The 24,127-nt window shown below is 57.0% G+C and overlaps 10 protein-coding genes across 10 annotated transcripts; 5 read left to right on the forward strand and 5 right to left on the reverse strand.

Moving 5' to 3' along the window:
* Window positions 1-278: 278 nt before the first annotated feature.
* PG985_007928 (uncharacterized protein) lies at window positions 279-2,598 on the reverse strand (the record flags this gene model as incomplete). The annotated part of the gene is made up of 5 exons (XM_066827696.1): window positions 279-395; window positions 563-998; window positions 1,499-1,584; window positions 1,666-2,110; window positions 2,159-2,598. The coding sequence occupies 5 exons, from the start codon at window positions 2,596-2,598 to the stop codon at window positions 279-281; spliced, it is 1,524 nt and encodes a 507-aa protein (XP_066682608.1).
* A 974-nt stretch (window positions 2,599-3,572) lies between these two features.
* Window positions 3,573-4,043, forward strand: PG985_007929 (uncharacterized protein; the record flags this gene model as incomplete). The annotated part of the gene is made up of 1 exon (XM_066827697.1): window positions 3,573-4,043. The coding sequence occupies one exon, from the start codon at window positions 3,573-3,575 to the stop codon at window positions 4,041-4,043; it is 471 nt and encodes a 156-aa protein (XP_066682609.1).
* Window positions 4,044-4,617: 574 nt separating this feature from the next.
* On the forward strand, window positions 4,618-7,671 carry PG985_007930 (ER Hsp70 chaperone BiP; the record flags this gene model as incomplete). The annotated part of the gene is made up of 14 exons (XM_066827698.1): window positions 4,618-4,827; window positions 4,937-4,948; window positions 5,001-5,127; window positions 5,167-5,743; window positions 5,824-6,071; window positions 6,132-6,202; window positions 6,290-6,448; window positions 6,522-6,770; window positions 6,830-6,866; window positions 6,928-6,948; window positions 7,007-7,085; window positions 7,156-7,296; window positions 7,393-7,500; window positions 7,563-7,671. The coding sequence occupies 14 exons, from the start codon at window positions 4,618-4,620 to the stop codon at window positions 7,669-7,671; spliced, it is 2,148 nt and encodes a 715-aa protein (XP_066682610.1).
* Window positions 7,672-8,006: 335 nt separating this feature from the next.
* PG985_007931 (uncharacterized protein) lies at window positions 8,007-8,351 on the forward strand (the record flags this gene model as incomplete). Its single annotated transcript, XM_066827699.1, has 1 exon — window positions 8,007-8,351. The coding sequence occupies one exon, from the start codon at window positions 8,007-8,009 to the stop codon at window positions 8,349-8,351; it is 345 nt and encodes a 114-aa protein (XP_066682611.1).
* A 191-nt stretch (window positions 8,352-8,542) lies between these two features.
* Window positions 8,543-9,735, reverse strand: PG985_007932 (uncharacterized protein; the record flags this gene model as incomplete). The annotated part of the gene is made up of 3 exons (XM_066827700.1): window positions 8,543-8,599; window positions 8,684-9,042; window positions 9,129-9,735. Coding segments are annotated over 3 exons (1,023 nt in total), but the record flags the coding sequence as incomplete, so codon positions are not given.
* Window positions 9,736-10,253: 518 nt separating this feature from the next.
* Window positions 10,254-12,694, reverse strand: PG985_007933 (uncharacterized protein; the record flags this gene model as incomplete). The annotated part of the gene is made up of 4 exons (XM_066827701.1): window positions 10,254-10,403; window positions 10,556-11,678; window positions 11,734-11,895; window positions 12,000-12,694. Coding segments are annotated over 4 exons (2,130 nt in total), but the record flags the coding sequence as incomplete, so codon positions are not given.
* Window positions 12,695-15,128: 2,434 nt separating this feature from the next.
* On the forward strand, window positions 15,129-16,826 carry PG985_007934 (uncharacterized protein; the record flags this gene model as incomplete). The annotated part of the gene is made up of 3 exons (XM_066827702.1): window positions 15,129-15,366; window positions 15,500-15,752; window positions 15,887-16,826. The coding sequence occupies 3 exons, from the start codon at window positions 15,129-15,131 to the stop codon at window positions 16,824-16,826; spliced, it is 1,431 nt and encodes a 476-aa protein (XP_066682614.1).
* A 48-nt stretch (window positions 16,827-16,874) lies between these two features.
* On the reverse strand, window positions 16,875-18,278 carry PG985_007935 (BTN1; the record flags this gene model as incomplete). The annotated part of the gene is made up of 2 exons (XM_066827703.1): window positions 16,875-18,106; window positions 18,176-18,278. 2 exons carry the CDS (start codon window positions 18,276-18,278, stop codon window positions 16,875-16,877), a joined length of 1,335 nt encoding a protein of 444 aa, XP_066682615.1.
* Window positions 18,279-19,048: 770 nt separating this feature from the next.
* On the reverse strand, window positions 19,049-20,478 carry PG985_007936 (uncharacterized protein; the record flags this gene model as incomplete). Its single annotated transcript, XM_066827704.1, has 4 exons — window positions 19,049-19,250; window positions 19,305-19,341; window positions 19,408-19,770; window positions 19,836-20,478. 4 exons carry the CDS (start codon window positions 20,476-20,478, stop codon window positions 19,049-19,051), a joined length of 1,245 nt encoding a protein of 414 aa, XP_066682616.1.
* Window positions 20,479-22,000: 1,522 nt separating this feature from the next.
* PG985_007937 (Aldehyde dehydrogenase) lies at window positions 22,001-23,556 on the forward strand (the record flags this gene model as incomplete). Its single annotated transcript, XM_066827705.1, has 2 exons — window positions 22,001-22,128; window positions 22,182-23,556. 2 exons carry the CDS (start codon window positions 22,001-22,003, stop codon window positions 23,554-23,556), a joined length of 1,503 nt encoding a protein of 500 aa, XP_066682617.1.
* Between the last annotated feature and the right edge of the window lie 571 nt (window positions 23,557-24,127).

Raw genomic sequence — 24,127 nt, forward strand, 5'->3', positions numbered from 1 at the left:
TAGTGATGAGAGTGGGATTCGAACCCACGCGGATTGCTCCACCAGGATGAAGATATTAAGGTGACCTTAACCTGACGCCATAACCAACTCGGCCATCTCACCCTATTGCGGTGATATCGTGGTCGGTTACGAGACACTATAATCGCGATTCCAAGAGGGTGGAGCGGAAGATGAAGCGGAGGGCGACGACATCTTCCTATCAATCTGTACCCAACTTTAACGGATAGATACATATTTGTAAGAAATACGATCCCGGTATACATCCTAATTCCCTATTATCAAGCAAAGTCTTCTTCTTCATACCAAGCCCCTGGGATATCCGGAGGCCGATCCTCCACTAAAGCCCAGAAGTCCTCGACGAAATCATCTGTCGGTTCGTTCCAAAGTATGTCCCACTGCAAGAGAAATAGTTAACTGGCAATTCCCTGGGAATGGGCATAAGCGTTTTCACAAGAGTCCAGCACAAAATGACTCGGAACCAAGGACTGTTTCCCGAAGAATTTTGTGGTACGACTCCGGTTAACGTCAAGATAGGAAACGGCGTAGTTGGGATTTTACTTACCTCTTCTACATTTGACCCGATCTTGAACCCATAAAGATACCACCTAAGCTGGTAATGCATTGAACGCCACTTCGAAACTTTGCTATCGCCGTCACTCATCAGCACGCCTGACCGGTGCCAGAGGAAAATGGTTCGAGCAGTCCAGAACGGATTCTTGAGCAGCGCGTTTTCTTTTCGCCCGTACTTGCAAAGGTCGACACCTGCATCCTTGACTATTTGAAGCCACTGGCGCAGGCCTGATCTAGTCGTTGCCTCGAGTTTCAATCTCTTGATATCATACTTCCAATTTTGCAAGTCGAAGACAAGGTGGATCAACGGCGAACCCCAGCCTCTTGGGATGTATACTGTTTGAGATGCCGCGCTTCCACGGCTCAAAAGGGACTGGATGTGAATATTTCTTGTTCTCCGAACAACCTCAGTTGCAAAAGAGGCACAGCTGTGAAGCTGGTGAAATGTTTTCCTATTTGGCGGATAAGAAAAAAGGAATGAGCGATGGGCAACAATCTGGGCCATCGAATGCATCAGGTGGTATCTTGACTTTGACATTTCGCCAACTTGGTTGCATAGCCTGTCAGGGTCCTCTCTCCAGTCCGTGCCGAGAATGCTTTCGATGACACGCACGTCGGGGTATAATAGGGATCTAACCCTGATGAGTCTTGATGTCGCCGACGTTCTTTGATGTCCCGGGCAAGAAAGAGGCTGTAACAATTGGAACAGATGCCAGGATGATGTCAGAGGACAGTTGCAGCAACTGCTCGGGTTTGACAACTCAGGGTCTGGAAGGAGCCCTCCGCGGCTAAGCAATTCCATAAATTGCGAATGAGTCGAGTGTAATTTGTCGTCGTTTCTTGGGTAAGTGCCGATTGATGAAAACAAAGAACTAGTTCAGGATCAGGTAACGATTCCTAGGGATGCGTACAGAACTAGGATTCTTACCATCCTTGGCCGTCCGATTCGTCAATGGAAAGACCCATGTCTATCACAAGCTTCAGAGTTTCCACGGAAGCGCCCATGACACCGTACTGCGTCGAAGAGAGTCAGTCAAGCCAAAGCCCCCAGGCATAGTGTTGTAGACGGATATCTCGGATACTTCGACTACTTACGTGGGCTATGGTGGCACCTTCGACAGTTCGGTCGAATGGCGAAGCCAGGCCGCTGTCAAACAGCCTTCGGAGTGTTCTCACGTCCCCTCTTTGGGCCGCTGTGAAAACGGACGAGTGACGCGACCGCAGGCAGGAGACACGGAAGTTGAACTTCCATCCGCTGTATGACCTCTCGGCACAAAGTTCCCAGGCTTGCCTCTTACCGAGGAGCCACTGCGGCACTTGAAAGCTTGTAGCCCAGCCCTTCGACGGGCGACTGGAATCGAGCGATTTGCATTGGTAGCTCGTAATAACGTCTTCGGCTGCATGATCCCGTCCACTGTCCATTTTGGCAACTGGCTGGTTTTCTTGCGGCGAGGCCATCAGTGAAGTGGCCGGTGGAGATGACTGGGACTGGGCAAAGGCCTTTGCTACAATAATATCCGGTTGTAGTTTCAGCAGGGTTCTGAATCCGCGTCAGCACATGAGTCTACACCGTTAGATCACTGCTTACATCATGTAGCCGTTTTGGGCCGACTGAAGCATCCTCACGGCGGTTTCTAGACGTTTCTCTAGCGATCGAAGCTCATCCTTCTTCAGCATAACCTTCAGATAGGCTAGCTTTCGGCTTGTTCGCCTCGTAGAATTGATTTGGATGGACAAATCGTCCACGAGATCGGTCAGTTTCTGGAGAGCGGTGCGACAGCACTGTGCGCTTTTTCTTGCGGCCGTATCGTTCCACAACAACGGGGGCAGTGCGGATTGGAAGTGCGTCTCGGCTTCCCATATGGCAGGATCCAGACACTCGATTTGCATCATCAGGTCGGCGATGGTCTCCGGGACGTTGTTGATTTCTTCCCAGAGCTTTTTGAGCTTCAAGACTGCTCCGCCTGCCTTCCCCGCGACTTCTGCCAAAGCAATGCTACTGGCAACAGCGCCAAGGACTTCCGCCATTTTGGTTGCTTTCTCGCCTGTTGTTCCACAAAATGCAGCGTAGCAACCGAGGTTTGGGAATGGTGTCGTCGATTCAAGGTCAGCACATGGGATAAGCAGAAGGTGAATTCCGACCGGCCCCTCCGTGCTTAATGAGGAGATATGTTGGATGAGGCCTCCCACGAGGGCGGGGTCAGCCAGGGACGTTCGGGATCGCCGCTTCCATGCATAATCTTCAGTTATCCATTGGCTCGCGTAGCGCCAATGTAACCCAGTAAGGGCGACTCTGGTAGAAGGCGTTGACAGCAACGCTTCGGTCCGTGATTGAAAAGATGCGACCTTCCTGGTGTGACGAACCCCTTTCCCACTTTTACTCTTGGTGCTACCAATCACTAGCCTACGTTGGGCAGGATCCCGCTTCGTACTGCATTGCAGACTATACTGCATCTTGTCGAGTCCCCGATTTAGCTACTAATGTATTGCCCCTTTCTGACTTCGAAGAAAAGAGTTGATAATTTGGTAGTCGTAGAAGCCGACATGGCGTGATAGGTAGCATTATTGTCCCGCCATCCCCGGCCCTAACCGGGTACGTAGAGTTTGCTTTGGGCCTGCGCCGCGATTAGCTCCGGCAGTCCTGGGCAGCAGGCAATGCCGAAGACGACGGCGAAGCCCAGTTGGCCAATCCCGCCAGCGGCACTGATCAAGGCCGTCCCAAAAGTCAAACGATGACAGACGACGCTAATCCCCTGATGGCTACCCGTATTACGAATTCGGGGCAACTCCAACTGTAGTTGACAATAAAAGGCAACGCTTCTGCCGATCGCAAACATCAGCCGAACGACTGCGGGGGCAGCGAACTCTCTTTATGTAAAAAAGGCGATGAATGCCCCTGTACTCTTCAGGTTTTGAACACAAGCCTGACGAACTTGCTGCATCGGACTCAAGTGCAGCAAACCGATATCTCAGAACAAAGGCCATATCACAAATTATTCTGCATGGCTGCTATCCCCGTTCTCCGTGGACAGTTCACACTGACCACACCAGCCGCATCATCAGCAGTAGGCGGGACCGGCATCGTCGTCGCAAGGGACCCCCAGGGTATTCCACCGATCCCGGCGCCTCCTCCAGCAATCATCCCGCCGGTACCGATGCCAGACATCCCGCCCCCTGTTATCCCTACTCCCCCGCCAAGTGTTGCTTCTCCCGGCATCCCCCCACCAAGCATCCCTACGATTACCGGTCCCACGGCGAGTATCTCATCGCTGAACGCGCCGTCAGTCAACACCCCCGCAGCGTCGGTCCAGGCGCCGAACATCCCGAGTCCGCCTACCTCTAGCGGTCCCACTCCGGTTCCGCTTCTGCCGCCGCCACCGCCGGTGGGTAGCGCATCGGAGCTGAGCGCCAGTGCCGCCGCAGTCTGGGCCCTGATCGCCGCGGCGGTGGTTGCTGGCTTGTGGGCTTTATAAAGGGGCGTACCTCCCTGTCATCAACTTTGGGCCTGTAACTAGTCAAGAAGAAACAGACGAATGCTTTTTCGGTGTGAAGAAATGACTCTGGGGTTAGTTCTACAAAATGAGATCATGAGGGTTGGTGTTGGTCACGGGACTGCACCAGGATTATCGGCGGCAATAACAATGGCGTTGTTTTCTCTGATACTTACTTGTAACTATCATAAGCAGTGTTCTCTTATTTTCATTCATGCCACGTCTGATATGTGTCGCCTTGGGTCGAGACCTGTTCGAATTCCGGCTTACTCATCTGGCGGGTAAGCGGCCACCTGTCATTCGTGCTTGGCGGCGGATGGCCCCACCAACGAAGCTATTCTCGATGGTGCGGCACGTCATCCCCTGCCAGGCAGCATCAATTGTAAACACCAAGCCATATGTGTCCAAAGTCGCATTACCATGAGATCTGGCTTTTCTGCCGGTGATATATATGAACCGTATGTACGGCATGGGACCGGAAACAGTCTCTACCCCTTTTCATAAAAGCCACATTGTTTCGTCTTTCCCAGCTGATCAGGAGCAAGATAATCACACCATGCTGCGACCGTTGGCCGAGGAGAAAAGCCCGCCAACCAGAGGTGGGACTCCCGTGCAATCTCCCAGAGTGGGCACTGTACAGCGAGTAAAGTTCTGGGGCACTCTTTTGATCATCCTCGCCAGTCTCGCGACAGTCACCTTTTGGATCCGCTCACGACAATCCCGGGTCTGGACCAACGACGCTGGGTTTGGTCCCGTCATTGGCATAGTATGTGAATCTGAATTTAACCGGTTCTTCTTTCTTCGAAGGAGAAGAAGAAAAGAACTTACCCGTGTGTGAATGGTGAAATTCGAGAGAAGGCACTGACGTTACATAGGATATCGGAAATGTAAGACAAGACGAACATTTATCAATCCCAGAGCTTACATCAACGCGGACAGACATACGCCCGGGTCGGCTACACGACAGGCGACTTTACAAACGTCAAGGTTTTTCAAGACAGCCACGGGAACACGTCCATCCCTACCTGCGTCGCCTTTACCGACACCGAAATACTAGTAGGGCACGGTGCGTATCATCCCTGACCTGCCAAACGAAGAAGTACAGCTGACACACCTTACACCAAAGATGCCCTACAGCAAGCCCGTCTCAATCCGGAACGAACGGTGTGCAACGTCCAGAAGTACTTGTACTTTCCCTGGTCCAGCCGCGAAGTGCAGCTGCTCCTTCCCAACCTACCGTATCCGATATTCGAGGGCGAAAACGGGGGCGTGGCGGTGCAAATGACCATTGCCGGCAAGGTCCAGACGTACAAGCCCACGGAGCTGGTCGGCATCCTGCTGGGGCGGCTCCGAAACCTGGCCGAGACGGCCCTGGGCGAGAAGGTCACAAATGCCGTCCTCACGGTACCCGCAGATCTCGATATGGAAGCCCACACCCCCTTGAAAGCCGCCGCGGCCCTGGCGGGGCTCTCGGTCCCGCGGATCGTCCGGGAGCCCGTCACTGTCGCGATGGCGTACGGCGTGGACCGGACGTACGGCGAGAGGAAGATTGTGGTTTTGGACATGGGTGGCGAGAGCTTGCAGGTCAGCGCCTGGGAGATCGACGACGGCGTTTTCGACATGCTGAGTGTAGTGACCCGTCCCGTCGGCGGATGGCATTTCAACGAGCGCGTGGTGGAACAGTAAGCAGTCATTATCCCGCCGTATCCCTGGAAACCCTGGAATGCAGTCAACCTTTTCTGACCACGCCTTGTCTACCTAGTCTATGGAAGAAATTCAGTCGGAAGAACGGCATCACGGTCCCTGATATCACGGAAGACTCGCCAGGCAAACTCTTCGATGCAGTGGAGATGGCAAAACGGCGGTTGAGCACCAGCATGTCCACCCGAATCGAAATCCCGGACTTCTACAAGTCCCTTTCCCTCAACGAGACGCTCACACGAGCTAAGTTCGAAGAACTCAACAAAGACTTATTTGAGTCGACATTGGAGGCTCTCCAGACATCGCTGGGTAAGTCCCGACAAGGCTGACACGATTGTGTGATGGCTGACTGACGGGGGTTTCAATCAGACAAGACCAAACTAAAGCCAAACGAGATTGACGATGTCATTTTTAGCGGAGGCTCAAGTTTCATTCCCAAGGTAGGTACCCTTTTGATTGTGGTTATACCATTTGGTTGTGGTTATGCCATTTGATTCTGGTTTCAACACTGCTGACCATCCTTCCAGATGAGGTTTGATCTCGAGATGTTTTTCAACAAGAAACACCAGTGGAAGATCGCCGACGAAGCTGTTGTCACCGGGGCGGCTATATATGGCGCACTTCTATCCGGCCATGAAGACAGCGGGGGCTGCCCGGTGGACGTACATCCCTTGAGCATCGGAATAGTATTGACCCCTTCCCCGTGGGCCCCGTTCGGGAATTGCGGACCAGACACTGACCGACTGTGCCCGGATATAGGAGACGGCCGACGGGGTAACTTTTCGGGTCATACCCAAGTTCACCGCGATCCCGACCCGAAAGAGTGTCAAGATCATGGCCCCAAGGCGCCAGGGCGAGGAGTCCAAGGTGATCGTCAATGTGATCGAAGGCGAGCGGTTTTATGCCAGGAACAATCGCCTTTTGGGGGAACTCGATATCACCAGCATCCTGTCGCCGACCGACTCGGCCGAACCAGCCGACGTTTTGAGCCTGGCCATGGAATTAGATGTGAGTGGACTACATTTGAGACCCAAAGGCGTCAGACTAACCAAAACCGGCGGAAACAGGCCAACGGAATACTGGAGGTCATTGCCTTGAACCCGGGTACGTACTCTCGTGAGTGGCGACAGGGCGCCACGTACCCCCGTAGCTAACTTGGACGCAGCGACCAAGAAAGAGACGCGAAGTAAGATCGTAGGTAACCCATGGCGGCCCCCTCGATCTACCCTATTCGTTGCTGACAGGAAGGCGCGCATCCCAGACCCGAGCTTACGATGACGCGCGCGACAACCAACTGGTCGAGTCCATGCTTTCGGACGGCGAGTAAGTTGATTCGTCACAATCGCCACCCAGTATGGGCTTTACTGACCACGCTTGCTCGCACGCTTTGCAGGAAACATGCGGACGTCGAGTATCCCCTCATGCAACAGTACACGAAGATTGTCGATCTCCAGAGCTTCGCGCTGGCTGTGAAGAAAGAGGTCCTGGCGAAGACGGTCTTGCCCGAAGCCGCACGGGAAAATGGCTCGATGAGGTATTCTCTATTCCAGTGCTTGATTTCCCCTTTCATGTGCGGCCTCAGCGCATACGTCTAGACGGGTATCGACTGACACCAAATGGCATTGAATAGGCAAGTTTTGAAAGCGGCGGAGGCGGCTCTGGCCTGGAGGCTGGACAAAGAGTCTATCGTGTCTCCCCTTGATCAAATCGAGGAAGCCAAGTTCACCGTGGAAAGAATGTGAGTTCGCCTGCCCGGCGTGCCCAAGACTTCAGCACGTATTGACCTAATCATCCCTGCAGCGTGGAGAATTTGTTGATTCACGACTTGTCGTATTTCCAATACGATCAGGTTCACAGGATCGGGGGTTCTTCGACAGTTTCTGCGGCAGATACGCGGGATGAGCTCTAGCATGCAAGCAGGGGATTTTGCCAGTTAACAACACAAAGTATTCTTTTAGGTCCAGGCTATTTTTGGATTAAGGGGGCAACTCAAAAGTACAAAGCGACAGGGGGGTTATTGTATTCGAGGGGCCCTATTAAGGATTTCCACATTGTCTCTCATTCATCATTGTTCTCTTCTACTCGCACGAACGCCCTGTTTTACCGTACAAATAGACCATGAGTCCCATTCTCGCCATCTAGTGAGTTCTTGCAGTAACGCGCCGAATGTCCGTCGGTATTGGGCTCCTTGACTCCTCGTACTCGAAGCAAGATCAGCCCCGAAACCATCTTACCTAGCACACCATGGCTGAAAAGCCAAAACAAGAGGCACGGGAGCCACAGTACAGCGCCATGTTCGAAGCCCTGGCGACGACGAGCTTCGAACACGACGAGATCTGCAGCTTGCTGCCGAGCCAGCAACATCTGCCGGGATCCTCCTCTTCGACGGCAAACAGCGGCAGCGCCAACACCACCGGCGGCAACGACGCCTCCAACGGTACAGAGGACTTGCCTTACTCGGACCGCCTCGTAAAGACGGGCAACGAGGACGAGGCGTCGGTGCCGGTCGTCAAGAGCTGGTGGGGCGTTGCAATGAAGTGGGCCCGCTGGGACCGGAAACCCAACGTGTATCGTGCGGTTCGTCAGTAATTCCGGTTATCCTGATCGTCCGGAATACTCACCAGCGTTTATTCACATGCATTGATTATGAAGTGATATTATGCAACCGGAATAGATAGAATAATCAAACCATATTCCACTGCCACTGTGGCTTCGCTCAATGATCATGATACGTTTCCAAGCGACCCCTACTCAAGCCGTTATCCCCGTTTGTCTTACTTCGGTTCAGGATCTTTGCCCAGCGAATTCAGGCCACTCCCCATGACCGCACCCGCATCCTGTATATGAAGACATGGAGTCAGAAAGATGTATCAAGAAGTGACAGCAGCTGCCAGTAGACTCAGTCCGCATTATTAACTCACCATAGCCGCCTGATCCCACCCCGCCGGCACCGTCGTCCCTTTCACCAGCTCCGCGTTGGTCCCGTACCAGAACCGCCCCTGGGTACGCCGCGAGATGATCTCGTCGGCGACGGCATTGGCGTACTCCATGGTGTCCATGCGGGGGATCCCGTCGCCGCCCTGCACGAAGTTCCGGATGGCGGGCTCGATGGGCTTGTAGAGCGAGCCGGCGGGCAGGGCGTAGTCGTCGAAGCCGGCCTGGCCGTTGGACCGCACGGCGCCCGTCACGATCTCCATGACGTCGACGCCGAAGGGGCGCATCTCCTGGCGCAGGGTCTCGGCCATGATCTCGGTGGCGCTTTTGAGGCCGGCGTAGGTACCTAGAGGGTAATAGTCACTAAGTATTGGTAAATTCGCTCAGGGAACGGAAGTAAAGGGAAAGGATAGCAAAGTCTCAGCTACTAACTCATCCACGGAATGTTGAGGTGCCCCGCAAGAGAGGTAATATACACCGCCACCCCCCTCGCCTTGATCAGCGCCGGCGCGAACGCCTGGGTGACAGCCAGCGGGCCCAAGTAATTGACCTCAAACGTCCGCCGCACATGATCCAGGTCCTCGTCGAGCACGGGGCCGAAATGGGCCTGCCCGGCGTTGTTGATCAGCACGTCGAGCCCCCGGTCGCCCAGGACCCGGACGGCGTCCTGAATGTCGCCGGGCTTTGTCACGTCGAGCGTCAGCATGCAGACGTCGGCCCAGGAGCCGACGGCCTGCATCTTGCCCGTCTCGCGCGCCGTCGCGAAGACGTAGTAGTTGCGGTGCCAGAAGGCCTGGGCCAAGGCCGAGCCGAGGCCGCCGTCGCTGCAGCCCGTGATGAGCACCGTCCGCTTGTCGCCGCTCTTGACGTAGCCGGGCGCCTTCGGGTCCCACCTCGGGTCGTATTCGTAGTCATCATCGTTGTTATGTTCGCGCCTAGTGTTGTCTCTTTCACTGGCGAATGGCCATGGGTCGGGAGAAGGCGCATCCGGAGAAGGCGCGTCCGTAGTTTGCGTGGATTCGGGATCCGTCTGGCTCATCTTGTTGATGCGATAGGAGGGGGCTCACGGAGAGGGAAAGGATTGAATGCGGCAAGACAATTGGGCTTAGATAGTTATGTGCGAATGGAAAGATGCGATTTCCGAATGGTATAAGGGCGGCGACAACCCCGCGGCTATTAAAATCGTGTTGGTCCACGTTGGATGCGCCCATGTAAGGGGGTGGTGCAGTCTCCCTGGAACCAAACCCACGAGAAGACCGTGGCCTATGGGAAGGCAGACGGCGCATCTGCCTGGATGGACCCCGCTTCTCCACCAGTGATGCCTGTCGGATGGGGTGTATGGGCACCGCCAAGCAACCAAATCGCCGAAGCGTCAGCACTAGACGTACTAGAGACGATCAGCAATCAACCCAAGTGCGGTAACGACATTGATGTTCGTATACGTTTATATAGCGGTACCATCTACAACCTACAGACTACCATGAAAAGACTGATGTCAACTTACGTTATTCTCCAATACCATCCAGCAACAGTAGCCACGCCAGGCGACACTCACACGAAACCCGAAACCTCCCGCGCCGGAACCGCACTAATCCGCGCCACCAGCTCCCGGAACGGCCTCCCAAGCGCCTCGACCACGACCCCCGCATCCGGCTCCCGCGGCGCCTTGGGCCTATCACCACCACCACCACTACTCCCAGACGACCCCTGCGACGACGACGGCACCAACGAAACCGTATCCTCCCACCCCCCTCCCTCCTCGCTCCCGCTCTCGCTCTCCGTCCCCCCTCCCCGGCCGCCCCCTTCATCCCCGTCTTCCCTGACGCCTTGTTCCCTTTCACGTCGCGCCCGAACCTTACCGGCACCCCCCTCCCGGGCGCCGCCGGCGTGATGACCGTCGAATCCAGCAGGGCGTGCCAGCGCGCCAGGTAGACGCCGGGCCCCTGCATGCTGCGCCGCACCGCCGACTCGCGCACGCCCGCCAGCCGGTCCACGATCTGCTGCAGGTTCCGGCGCGAGGCCGCGTGCAGCGAGCCGAGGTAGTCGGCGTGCAGGTCCAGCACCATCGCGACCTGGTGCTGCGTGTCGCGCGGGAGCGCCGCGTACAGGGCCTGCAGGTTGCCGCTGAGGGCGCCCGCGCCGCCGCCGCCGCCGGACCCGACCGCGCTGTCGACGGCGTGGCCGTTGCTGCCGTTGCTGTGGACGCTGCGGGACCGTGACGGCTTCTCGGGCTTTTGCTGGCACAAAGATAAAGAAGGAACGCCGTACTCGGCCGACGGCGGGCGCCGGAAGCTGGTCGAGGCCTCCTTGACCCAATCGAGGAACAGCTTCTGGATCTCGGGGCAGCAGCTCGAGACCTCGTGCAGGAACTTAAACAGGGAGGGCTTGTGCTTGCGGAGGAGGACGACGTAGTCTTCCACCGAGGGCGGGTTGCGGGTTTTGGACTTGGGGCTCTTTTCTCCCTTGCTCGTCTGGAGAAGATCGCCGACGAACTTCTGGATCAGCGGGACGTATTTGTGCAGGGCTACGCGCGCATGGACTGCCCGGATGATGGGTTCCACTGGTTTCGAGAGGTTAGCATCTCTGTGGAAAGCAATCTTGGCCTGTGACTCACTTGAACCTGACGAGTCCTTCATAATCGAGGTAAAGTAGTCGGGAGTGGAACGGCAAAAGACTTTGATGATCTGTTCTCGATCCCGGGCCGATAAACGCGCCGAGTAGTACTCCTGAAGAAGTGAGTGGTGGGCATGGGTCAGGCCCGCGACGAGGACGGGATCCTTGGCCATGAGGATGGCCGTGATGATGGACTCGTGGTCCATCATGCTGGTCGCACGCATCGACTCGTGCAAGTCGCGCGAGCTGTTGACAAGTTCGTCAATGGCGGCAAAGTGCTTATCACTGGGACGACCCTTAGTCTTCTTGATGGCCTCGGCCGCCTTGCGGAAGTCGCTGGCATCGTAGTCCACAATGATGGAGAGCATCCTTTCAAAATGTCAGTGAGGGAATTTGTCTGGGGGGGCGGTTGAGCGGCATCTACCTTTGCATCAAGTTCATTCCGTCGGCGGCGCCCTGGGTGATGCCCATCCAATTCGTGATGCCCCCTACCGTCATCTTGGAGAGAAACAGCTTGTTCATGGCGTTGATCATAGTCGCGGCATTGCCGAGCCGCAGGGTCTGGGCCACCATGGTGTAAGGATATCTAGCGATAGCGTAGTAAGCGACGACGGCGTATGACGGAAGCAGGGTGCACCATATAAGACAAGAGATAGCATCCAGTGGTCTGCTAGAAGTATCGCGACTCACAGTTTACTGAAACTCTCAATCAGCTTCAACAGATAAGGCCCCTCTGGCGAAACGACAAGAATGTAATGAAGAAACGTGGCCATGTGAATCACAATGTACTCGATCGAGTCCCCAATCTGCTGCGAGAACCGGTCAAAGTCCTGCGACTGCCGGGCAAAGTGAAACAAACGCTCGAGAAGATCCCCGTAGACGGCGTCCCGGAGGCAAAAGTCGAGCGAGGCCTCCAGTTCCGCGGCCGACGTGTGGTCCGGGTCCCAGCGCCGCCCGGGGGGCGCCGCAGCATCAGCATCCGGCAGGGGCACACCGCCGAGCATGCCGCGGGTGACGGCCTCGTGGAAGGCCGAGGCGGCGGTGGCGAGGGTCTTGCGGGTGCCGAGGGCGGCCTTGTCGTAGCTCTCGGACAGGTCGGCCTCGCCGAGCCGCTGCATAACGGCGCGGAACTTGACATTAAAAAAGTCGGGCGGGAAGCCGGCCATGCCCGGCATGGGCAGCACGAGCCGGGTCAGCAGCAGCTGCAGCAGCGGGGTGGCCGACGCCGGGCCGCCGCCCTCGGTGCTGGCGGAGAAGGGGTAGCCGTACCGGGCGATGGCGGTCGGGGTCTTGAAGCTCTCGACCTCCCGGTACGTCTCGTGGTGGGTCAGGATGTCGAACAGGGCCTGCAGCTGGGGGCCGCTGAGCTGGGGGGATTCCGACATGGTGGCGGGCGGCAGATGGTGGCGAGTATCAGTAATCTCAGTGTTTCAACACGAGCGTCGATGCGGTGTGATCGCGTGGCCAGGATCTTAGGTAAGAAGGCGGCATCCCGTGGCTCTCACTTTATACCGGAACAAGGGCCCATGGCGAAATCGGATTCGCTATTGTTTCGAGCGTATTCGCGGAGTGCACATGGCGGACCTGACGTAAGTGCCGGCGTCAACAGGGCGCCACCTGGGCGAATGGCCGTCGAGTTGGGACGGACGATGACGCCGAGTCGGATGCTGAAACGTGAGGCTGTGTGCGACAGGATAAGTTTATTTACCAAGGATAAGAATAGAAGACGGCGAGGGAACGAATCCGATCGAGGCTGCGGTGGCAGTGGTATTTGGATATCCGATGTCAAATGCCAAATGAGATGCAGGGTGAAAACGCCATGGAACGCGCAGCGCAACTGACAAAAGAAAGACCTGTCAAGCCTGACCGTTAACCGTCGACCGTTTCTGGTCCGAAACACTTTTCTAGAACAATGATGCAGTGGACTTGTGACTGCCCCGCAGCGCCCTTAGTGGTGCAACATGCCATGCACAACACTCTGCAGCTCTTCCCACCTGACTGCCCTCGGCGAATATCCATGACGCCTGGCGATTGGCGCCCGCCACTAAAACGCTGGCTCCAATTTCAAGAGACCGGCACCTCACTGCTAAATCCCGGCATTGCAACCCTCTCAGTCCGCTACCAACTGCCAACCGCGTAACGGTCGCTCAACTGCTAATCGGACCCGGCCTTTTCGAGTTCTTATTTACCCGTGGGGAGTTTAGATGCAGCTAGCTAAGTAGGAATACCACCGGCCGCCCGCGGACTCCCGAGGGCCCCTTTTTTCCACCTGTGAGAAACTGCGGCTGGCAGAAGCCCCCCTAGCGGAACGAAAACGAGGTCGCGGCATGCAGTAGGCAAACCACCATCACCGTTACGGTCGGCCAAAGTAGCAGACTTGTCCAAAAGGGGACTGCGAGCGTCGCCCAAAACTGAGAATCAGGAGACGTTCTCTGGTTTATACTGCGCTAGTGGCTGAAGACGATGTCGAATCTGGAATTGCGAACGCGCCACCATTCGGGGTGCTGCCATGTGGAAAAGGGGCGGAAGACCCAGTAGCTTAATTCGACGACGAAAAGATCTAGAAAAAGCAAAGCTTCATATCAGCGTCGAAAGTCCCCGTCAACTGCCCCCTTTCGGCACAGGACCTAGGAATCGCCGTTGATTAGCTGCCAAGTCGAAAGTTCCCGGTATCGCCAACGGCGTTAATAATCACGATTCTTGTCTCCGTACCGATATCCAAGCTTCATATCCCATCATTTCCCAAAAAGAACCAATGAAGAAGTGAAGCAGCACAGCCTGAACATGGCGCACATTCGCCCTGGCTCGCCATTGGCCCGTTGCACAGAAATAGAGTTGGGGGTCCGAGACCCTTTGAAATGGGATAAGGAGAGTTCGAAACGGAACAAACCATGAGGCCGCACGGAGATATTTCTGCTACATCCGCAAAATTCGGATGTCTGGTTCAGCCACGGGGATGGGAGACTGGGAACGAAGTAACAAAGGCACGAGTTAGCCAGGCCGTGGCTGCGCACTCTGTGTGAACGCGTGTGTCGGTGGCCAGCAGAAGTCGCAAGCCCCTTTTAGCCAAGGAACGACACGCCTGTGAGTCCTGAAGAAGGAAGTGACGCAGCCGCGTACGAACATCGTTACGCGTAGACGACGACGAGTACCGCCGGCCAGCGTCGGCTGTGATGCTTTTCAGCTGCATATCATCACAGGCACGGATGCGGAACTCGGCAACTTGTGAATGGCTGGCCAGCTGAATATGCAAACCCCGACGGGAATGACCGCGCCCCTTCTTCACCCCCTTAAGTACTCCGCAGGTTCCTGCGCCCGAGGATAGGGAGGAGCTGTCAGTTGCGTCATAAGTATACCTCCATCCCATAATTATTCCCATGAGACCGTTGACACCCAAACTGAACTTTTTTCTGATACCGCGTCCCGTTTCCACGGCCACGATGATGACAGAATAGAAGCCCCGTCGTCACAAAGCAAAACGAAGCAAAGATAAGGCTGGAGTTTGACATGAGCTCACAGTCGAGCATTTGTTACTATTGCTTCTCTCCCCATCGCCGATGTCTTGTCTGATGGTCAAGAACCGCCCAGTTTTCATCTCCTGTATCTTCAGCCAAAACGCCACCTTCGTAACTTTTGGGAATTTCGAATTGGCGTTTTCTTCTTTTCCAAAATCACCGCCGACGAGAGGCTGATGATTTCGTCATGAGCCGTACCGGTATCACAGCCTCTATCGCCTAACATACCCACATCCGAGAAAAGTAAAGACGAAAGAAGACGAAAGAAGGCGGAAAAGAAAAAGAGAAAGAAAGCAAAACCACGATGCGCTTCCCCCCGCCCTCGGTCATCGCGACCTGGCCGCGGCCCAACTACACCGACCCGCCGACGCGGGGCCCCGAACTGCTCATCACGGAAGTCACGACGCTGACGCTGGCACTACTGTGCCTAGCGCTGCGGCTCTGGGTCCGGGTGCGCCAACTCCATAAAGCCTGGTGGGACGACTGGGTCATGGTGGTCGCGGGCGTCTGCTGTGCCGGCACGACCCTCGACGTGATCTTGGGTGAGTTTCAGCTCTCTCATTTTACATACATCTCGTCTTAGAAGGAGTGGGGGAGCTGGAATAAGAGGACGAACGAGAACATCTCTGTGACATGACCCACGGCTGATCACCACCCGGACAACCCCGACCACAGCCACCAAGCTCTACGGCTGGGACCGCCACATCTGGGATGTGCCCTACCGGATGCTCGTGCAGGGCCGCAAAGTGTCGGCGGCGGGCCAGGCCTTTTTTGTGTTTGCCTCGGGGCTCGGCAAGCTGTCCATCCTCATCAGCTACCTGCGCATCGCCCTCAAGGGCACCCTCTTCCTGCGCCTGACCTGGACCGTCATCGTCGTCAACACCGTCTCCATGCTGGCCTTCTTCGTCCTGCTTTGGGCTCAGTGCAGGTGAGTACAAGAGTGGCATGCCTCAAGTCCGCCGCCATCAGCTGTTTCCCCCTTACTGCGATTTACAATCGGGTTTCAACGATACCGAGTTGCACCGTCAAGCACCGATACTAACCCCCATCCGTACCAACCAGCCCCCCCTCCAGCTACTGGAACCTCAACCGCACCGAGCGCGACTGCATCTCCGAAGTCCCCGGCCTCATGACCCAAACCATAATCACCGTCCTCATCGACCTCGCCGTCTACATCCTGCCCCTACCGACACTCTACCGCCTCTCCCTCCCCCTCCATCAACGCATCGGGCTAATGGTCCTCTTCGGCCTGGGCGCCGTCGTCGTCGCCGCGGGCTGCATGCGCACCTACTGGGTCCACCACGTCGAGCTCGAGACCTACGACGTCACCTGGGAGGGCTACGAGCTCTGGATCTGGGCCGCCGTCGAGGCCAACCTCGGCGTCATCTGCGGCTGCGCCCCCATCCTGCGCTCTCTTGTTTCTGACGGCGGCGAGCGCTACCTCCGCACCCAGGCCAACAAGGACTCGGCCGGCGGCTGGTCCGGGCGCACTGCCGCGGCGGCGGCGGCGGCAGCCAACAACAGTAACCAACGAGGCTGGCTGTTTACCGGCGCCGCTGCCGCTGGGGGTGGTTCACGAAAGCGGGGAGGGGGAGGAGGACCCGGTGCAAGTACGAGCCTCGGTTCCGCGTCCTCGGGCATGGTGGTCAGCCGACCCTACTTCGAAATGGTGCGCATGGAGACGGGGACGTCAGTGCGGAACTCGGAGGCGCTCACTGATGAGCCTGGGCACCCGGGGCCCATTCGGTACATGTACGATTACGAGGAGCAGGACGATACCAGCCAAGAGTCGCTCCACCTGCCGCGACAGCTGCCCGACGAACAGTATGCAGGCACAGAGAGCCCCGAGCTGGCGAGGCCTTCCGAAATATGGCGGCACATTGCATTGGAATATCAAACTGTGGACCCAGAGAGTCCGCAGGTGGAGAGGCATTCGGCAAACTGGCCGCTGGGCCCGCTTCCGTTCGAGCGAAGGGGATCGTGGCAGACGTATTTAGCTTGAAGTGTTTCATTGTTCTTTGTCTATGTAACTGTACATGCAAATAGTACTTTATCCAACCTTGATCCGCTTGCACCAGTCCCGCCCCTGGTGGACCTGGTAATTGCACAGCCAGGGCTCGATGCTCATGCCTACGAAGCCCGCGAGGCAGATGCCCGCGCTGTCACTTACGCTGGTGGCGCCGAGGCTGAACTCGCGCTCCGACGTCGGCACGTTCTCCATGATCTCGGCAAACGTATTGACGTAGACCGCCCCGCCCAGCAGGCCCTCCCAGAAGATCACGAGAAACACGAGGTAGACACTAGGGATGAAGAAGAAGAGCGCATGCAGAGTCAGAAGCACGAGGTTGGCGATCTGCAGGACAGAGGGCAGGTACAGATGGGGAATGCGGATGAAGGCAATGGACGACCGCGAGATGAAGACGCCGAGCTGGTAGAGGAACCCGTAGAAGGGATAGAACGCCCGAAACTCGCTGAACGGCGTTCCCTGCAGCGGGAACAGCAAGGTCGGCGCAACACCCTGGTTGATGCTGTACTCGGCCACGTAGACCAGCAGCAAGGGCAGCATGTACGGAAAGAACAAGGCCTTTGCGCGGCGCAAGTTGGCGTTGAACCTCGCCGCCGCATTGTCCGGTGTACCCGAGAACGCCGTGGCCGCGACCGCCGGCCCCGGAGCCAGCAGGCCAGACGCCGCGTTGTCGGCGGGCAATTCCTCCACGTCTTCCTGCTCCAAGTCCTGCTCGGGCAGGGTCTGGTAATCCTTCCTCGCCTGGCCCTCGCGCAGCGGGCCCCGCGGCAGAATCACGAAGAAGCTGACGAGCATGATGACGGGCAGGAACGCCGACGCCAGCAGGCTGTTGCGGACGCTGAAGGCGAACCAGTCGGTGAGGGCGACGTAGAGCCCCGCGCCCACGAGGCCGGCCGCGCCCGTGCCGCTGCCCCAGGCCGCGAGGCTCATGTGCCCGTAGTAGTGCGTCAGCCCCAGGAAGCTGAGCTCGCCGCCGCCGCTCGTCAGGCTCGCCACCACGACGCCCGCCATCTTGATGCCGACGGACCGGTCGGGCGGCGTGAGGGCGATGAGCAGCATGCCCGCCGAGGAGCCGGCGACGAAGCAGAGGATGCGGACGGCGTAGGGGACGCGGTGGATGAAGTAGGGCGCGATCAGCTTCGTGAAGAAGGACGGGAGGACATCGGCGAGGAGGACGACTCCCTTCGGCACGTCGGAGCCGACGAGGTCTTGGGCGGCGGACAGGATGATGACATAGAGGACATTGTTAATCAGGCCTAGATTGGAGGGAACGCTCGTTAGCAAAGATGCCTCCCGCATTGAATCAAACTGTAGTGTCGCCGTACCAAATAGCCAAAAGGCGATCAGAACCGACGTGTCGGATTTGCGAAAGATGGCACCCAGGCGGGCCCGGTACAAGGCCCAGGAGGAGGACGGCGAGCCAGGCATTGGTAGGAGTCCAGACGATGCCGGAGACCGACTCATTCTGGATGGCGGTGTCGTCGTGCGCAGCCCACCTCTTTCAATCCCAGTTCGTCTGCCGTGGGAAATGAGTGTATCGTCGCAGTGCTGGGAGTCGGAGGATATGGTGTCGCCTAGATAACCACGCGACCGAGAACCGGCAGCGTTTGGGGGTGCATGTGGTGCTTATCAGGAGGTCAGGATGTCGGAAGCACGCGACGCTGATGCATGTGCGTAATGCCACAGGTCCCATGTCATTTAGGTTAGGCCTGTGGGGCCCAGCTGCTCAGTTGCTTCTCGCCCTATTTTTAGGGGCATGCAGCCTTGTGGGCGCTTTGGCGGGGGAGCTGGCGGGCTGAGCCGACTGTCCGCTAAGAAATCAGATGTGAGCTCCTTGTAAACGCAGATGTAGTGGTTTGGAAATCATCGAAATATCATTGCTGTTTTCTTATCTCCTTATCTAACGCAGTAATGCCAATGCAGGTGGAATCCCTCTGGATTGCATATCGTGTGCCGGCAGCACGTCATCATGTTACATTAGCATAGACTGGTCGGACTGTCACATGTCGGTACGGGATTCGTTCATGTCACTATATACATATATACGTAGAAATGTGAGCCCCTGATGAACGTCATGTCGTATGCCTCTGGAATAAGCCGACGGCCGCCACCTGTTCCCCCCGAACGCTAAACGCCAAACGCCCTGCTTCGACTCCGCAAGCCACCAGCCCCTGGCAATAAACGCAGCACAGGATCACCTAGGATTCCGAAGCAATCGTGTTCGCGATGATGGCATTGCACTCGGCCGCCGTCTCAAACACGTGCCACCGTTCTTTCGGGACGTGCTTGAACGCCTTCTCGAACCGTTTCGGCTCGTTCTTGCTCTCGATGCCCAGGGCAGCAATGTCTGTCACCTTGCGGATGAGGATGAGCTTGACCCAGCCCGGGAACTTCCGGTAACTTCACATTGCTGTCAGTTTATCTGCGTCACCGAAAAATGGAAGGGGAACGTACATGTTGCCGTAGGATTCGGGATCCGCTTGTGTCGAGTCTGTCGCACATTGTTAGTAACTGCTCAGAATCTGTCGTGACTTGAGGTAAAGCGAGCTTCTCTCACCGCCAATGCAAATCATCTTCCTCTTGGGCAGCCACTCGTGGATCTTCTTCATCCGGTCCGTCTTGTACTGCTCGGTTCCCAAGGTAATGCTCGACAACAGCCCAGGGATGGACATCCAGCTCGAGTCCCGCAGCACGATGGTGCCGTGGGGGTAGTACTTCTGGCGGAAGTCGCGCAGGAACGGGTAGAGGTTGTAGGGCGACGCGGACAGGTAGAAGAATGGCGCCGCCGGCCCAATCAACGACGCGATGTTCTGGTAGAGCTCGGGCATGCCGGGGCACGGCTGGGGGGTGTCGGTGAAGGTGGATTTGAGAATGCCGATCGGGTCGCTCGTCATCGTAATCTTGATCGTGTCATCGATGTCTGGCGGGTCGCTGGTTAGTCTCAACGAAACTTGAACAACTGCGTTTTGCGCTCGGCCGACTCACCCGATATCACGCTCCAGCCCTCGGGCTCGGCATAGAACGTCTTCATCTCGAGGACGCCATTAGCGCCGTAGGGAACCTCCGCGGTTGCCTTGGCGATCTGCGGGTTCCCCTGCCCCTCCCGCACGGGTTTCGTATCAGTACTGATGCCGTTGCGGCCGCCGGGGCCCAGCTCCAGACGGTCCGCGCCGGCATGGATGGCCTTGACCTTGGTGCCTGGGCGGATGTCTTGGATGAAAGGCAGGACGCGCTCCTCGATCGTGGGGTAGTTCGGGTCGTTGTCGTTGAGGCCGATCTTGTGGGCGACGGCGGTGACGGCTTCGAGGACGGTGCAGGACGGCTGCTGCGCGAAGACGGCCGAGACGAACTCGACCTCCCACTTGCCCGTCTCTGTGTTCTTGTAGGCCGTGTTGTCCAGCAGCCACACGGTGTCGTTGGCCGCCACGTTGCGGTATAAGGGACTGTTGGAGCCGAAGTAGGAGGTGACGTCCATCATCTTCTCCTTGACACCATCGGTGGAAAGGGTGGGCGATCGCGCCTTGACATTTTTCGCGTAGCTGGGCAGGTCGGCCTCGGCCTGATCGAAGCCGCACTGTTTTCGCGTGCGCCGCTGCATGTCGTCGGTGAGGGAGAATTCGGACAACATATCGACTGATTCGAACGGTGGTGATGCTGTAAATGTGGTTATATAGACGCGCCAAGCTAGGTGGCAACTGGAAGGCGAGGTCAGGAAGTGATGTCTCGAGGGGGCGTGACCAGGTCAAGAGTCGCAAATGTAGGCAAGATCACAGGACACAAGAATAGGCAAACAAACGGGTGGAAAAGGGTCTTGGTTATATGGTATTGTAGCGCGCAGCCAACTGAAACAAGAGGGGGACGACTCCATTCAGCCCTGCCCTGCAGGCAGCTGGTCCTGGTCGTTACATCACCACGCCTGTCAGCCAGCGCGGGTCTCGGCCGCGCTCCCCGCTGAATGGTGAGCTCCATCCGTCTAGCAGCTTTTCAGCTCCGCGATCAGCGATCAGCAAGTAGTGGCGGTGCCTGGGGGCCACCCGACTGAACAGGCAGGTTCTGGGCGAGGAATGACTCCATCGCCAAGGGCTTGGTATTGTCTGTGGTGGTGGTGATAATTATGTCATCCGGCATGAGGCCAGCCTGCGATAGGACAGCCTGGCGGCGCTGCAGGAACTTGGGCTCGTTGGGGTGTTTGGGGAGTGGGAATCAATCAAATGCCATCTGCCGCGATTGATGATGATGAAACAGAGATGGTGCACTTTTTAGCGACCAAGATCTCCACAGGGGCCTGAACCGCCTAAACTTGACCACAGGGCCCACCAACCTCCCTGGGCCGAGTCGCTGTGGCGCTGTGGCTTTGTTCTTCGCCATTCGTCAGCGCCGAGTCGTAGCGCTCAAGCCGATGACCTCCTACCTCGTCCATAGCAGCGGCAATATCACCCTTTCGCCATGCACACAAGACACCGTACGGATCTTATCTCATGGTGAGGATCTGGCTTTTCGTCGCGGCCTCTGTACAGAGCCTCTTTCGCTGATATCATTTTGGACAAACCTGTCAGCTTCTGTGTCGCAGCACGCGAGCTCCGACGATGCCGGTGAGGCCCAAAATAATGAGATAAACAGCTTGTTACACATGTTTTTCGTGTAACGTACAGACTAAGCTTCTGCCTATCTCAGCTGGAGTCGATTGCGAGTTGCGTACTCCCCGAATATGACAACGTCCCCTATCTCGAAATGGGAAATCCGGAGAACCATTTCAACGCCACACCAACTGCATATAACACTCCGGCAAGGGATATCTGGGCGAGAGGAGTTATTGATACTAATGCCATGGCCCTTTGACCCCGCATGGTGTTTGCTTCCATCATGTTACACCGAACGTATGGTGAACCGGAGTGATTCGTCGATCGGCGCCATTCTCCCCGAATCTGCATCTTGATCTTACGCCCAGCCAACATGAATGCAAGCCGGCATACAGCCGACATGACCCCTCATTCTCGTAGTAACATTCATCGCCCTTTCCTGGGAACATCGTGCCGTCTTGTGGTTTTGTTGTAGACACTTGCAACTGAAGAACACGTTCTGTGGCACTGATTCATCGAAGTGCCTGTTCAATATCGTGATCCTCAACCAGACATTCTTGACTCGCCGCCATGTCGACCACAGAGATCACCGTGAAAGCCCCGAACGGGAAGGAAATCTCCTTCGACACCGGGCTGTTCATCAACAACGAGTTTGTCAAGGGCAGTTCCTCGGAAACCTTGACCAGCATCGACCCTGCGTAAGTTGCATTCATCCTGAGCAAGTTTCGACAACATAGCTGACTCCCACCAGCACCGAAGAGCCAATCTGCTCCGTAGAGGTCGCCACCGCCGCCGACGTCGACGCCGCCGTCGCCGCCGCCCGCGCCGCCTTCGCCAACCCAGCCTGGCGCGACCAGACCCCCGAGCAGCGCGCCCGTCTCCTCCACAAGGCCGCCGACCTGGTCGAGGCCCACACGGAGGCCCTCTTCACCCTGCAGGCCCTCGACGTCGGCAAGCCGTTCCCGAGCTCGATGGCGCAGGAGGGCCCGCACACGGTCGGCTGCCTGCGCTACTACGCCGGCTGGGCCGACAAGCTGCACGGGCAGGCCGTCCCCGTCAGCAAGAACAAGTTCGGCTACACGCTGCGGCAGCCGCTGGGCGTCTGCGCCGCCGTCACGCCCTGGAACTACCCCGTCACCAACGCGGTCTGGAAGCTGGGCCCCGCCCTCGCCACCGGCAACTGCGTCATCATGAAGCCGTCCGAGTACACGCCCCTGTCGGCGCTCTACCTCGCCCGCCTGTTCCGCGAGGCCGGGTACCCGCCGGGCGTCGTGCAGGTGCTCAACGGCTCCGGCCGGTCGACGGGGGAGGCGCTCGTGGCGCACCCGGGCGTGGACAAGGTCGCCTTCACGGGGTCCACCGCGACGGGGCGGCGCATCCTCCAGTCGGCGGCCGGCCAGATGAAGAAGACGAGCATCGAGGCCGGCGGCAAGTCGGCCTTCCTTGTCTTCGACGACGCCAACCTCGAGCAGGCGGCGAAATGGGCCATCGTCGGCGGCTTCAGCAACGCGGGCCAGGTCTGCAGCGCCAACTCGCGCATACTCGTCCAAAAGGGCGTGCAGCAGCAGTTCCTCGACATCTTCGCCCGCATGGCCCAGGCCTCCAAGGTCGGCCGGCCCTTTGACGCGTCCACCACCCAGGGCCCGCAGGCCTCCAAGATGCAGTACGACAAGATCATGGGGTACATTGAGAGCGCCAAAAGCGACGGCGCCGAACTCGTCTTGGGCGGGGGCCGGTTCGAAGGTGTCGGAGATAAGGGCTACTTCATTCAGCCGACCATTTTCAAGGGCGTCACCCGCGACATGAAGATCTTCAACGAGGAGATCTTCGGGCCCGTGCTTGCGGTGACAACCTTCGAGACTGAGGAAGAAGCGGTGGCTCTGGCGAACGACTCCACCTACGGTCTGGCCGCCATGGTATTCACCGAGAATATCAAGGTGGCCCACCGCACGGCAGCCCGCCTCCAGTCCGGCATGGTGTACATCAACGAGAGCAACAATGTGGATTACAAGCTGTCATTCCGGGGGTCCAAGCAGAGCGGGTTGGGCAGCGAGCTGGGCCAGAGCGGCCTGGACGCCTATCTGGAGGAGAAGGTCATCCACGTCAATCTGGGTTTGGAGATCTAGTGTCCTGAGCGCTATGCTTTGATTATTAGATGCTTGGCTGGTATGTATTGGCTTTTGTCCAACTCTGGCGTCATGGACTGAGCCCACGAGATATGACCGTGTTCTATTCCTTCCTTCCACCGATTGTTACTCGTTGACCGCTGTATTTCCAATGACAAATACCACCCCTAAGACCAATGCCATCATAGTCCCTTATTCTTCTCTTTTTCCGCATTCATGTGAAGCAGGTATTCCCTCGACGAACCTATCGGTTCCAATGCTTTCCGAGTAGTATAATGTTGGAATAAACGGGCAGTCGACCACTGAGACACTGGCATAATCGACGTGAGACACTGGGTTGGGGGAAATCTCAATTTGGGGAAAGGGCGGTTTATTCGCCCCTTTTAACGATACTGCGAACAAGAATGCTGCTAATCGTGTACTCAACTGCGCCAAGTGGCTTTCAGTCCTCTCAATATTGTTCATGGACACTCTGAAATCTCATCATTTCATCGTGTGCTCCCAGTTCTGGTGTTTGAGTTAACCATGGGATGGTAAGTTTCATAGTTTTATGGAACAAGCCAACTGTACG

Source organism: Apiospora marii (genome assembly GCF_038362585.1).
Source record: "Apiospora marii strain CBS 49790 chromosome Unknown utg000005l_segment0_segment0, whole genome shotgun sequence".
NCBI classification, from domain to species: Eukaryota; Fungi; Ascomycota; class Sordariomycetes; order Amphisphaeriales; family Apiosporaceae; genus Apiospora; species Apiospora marii.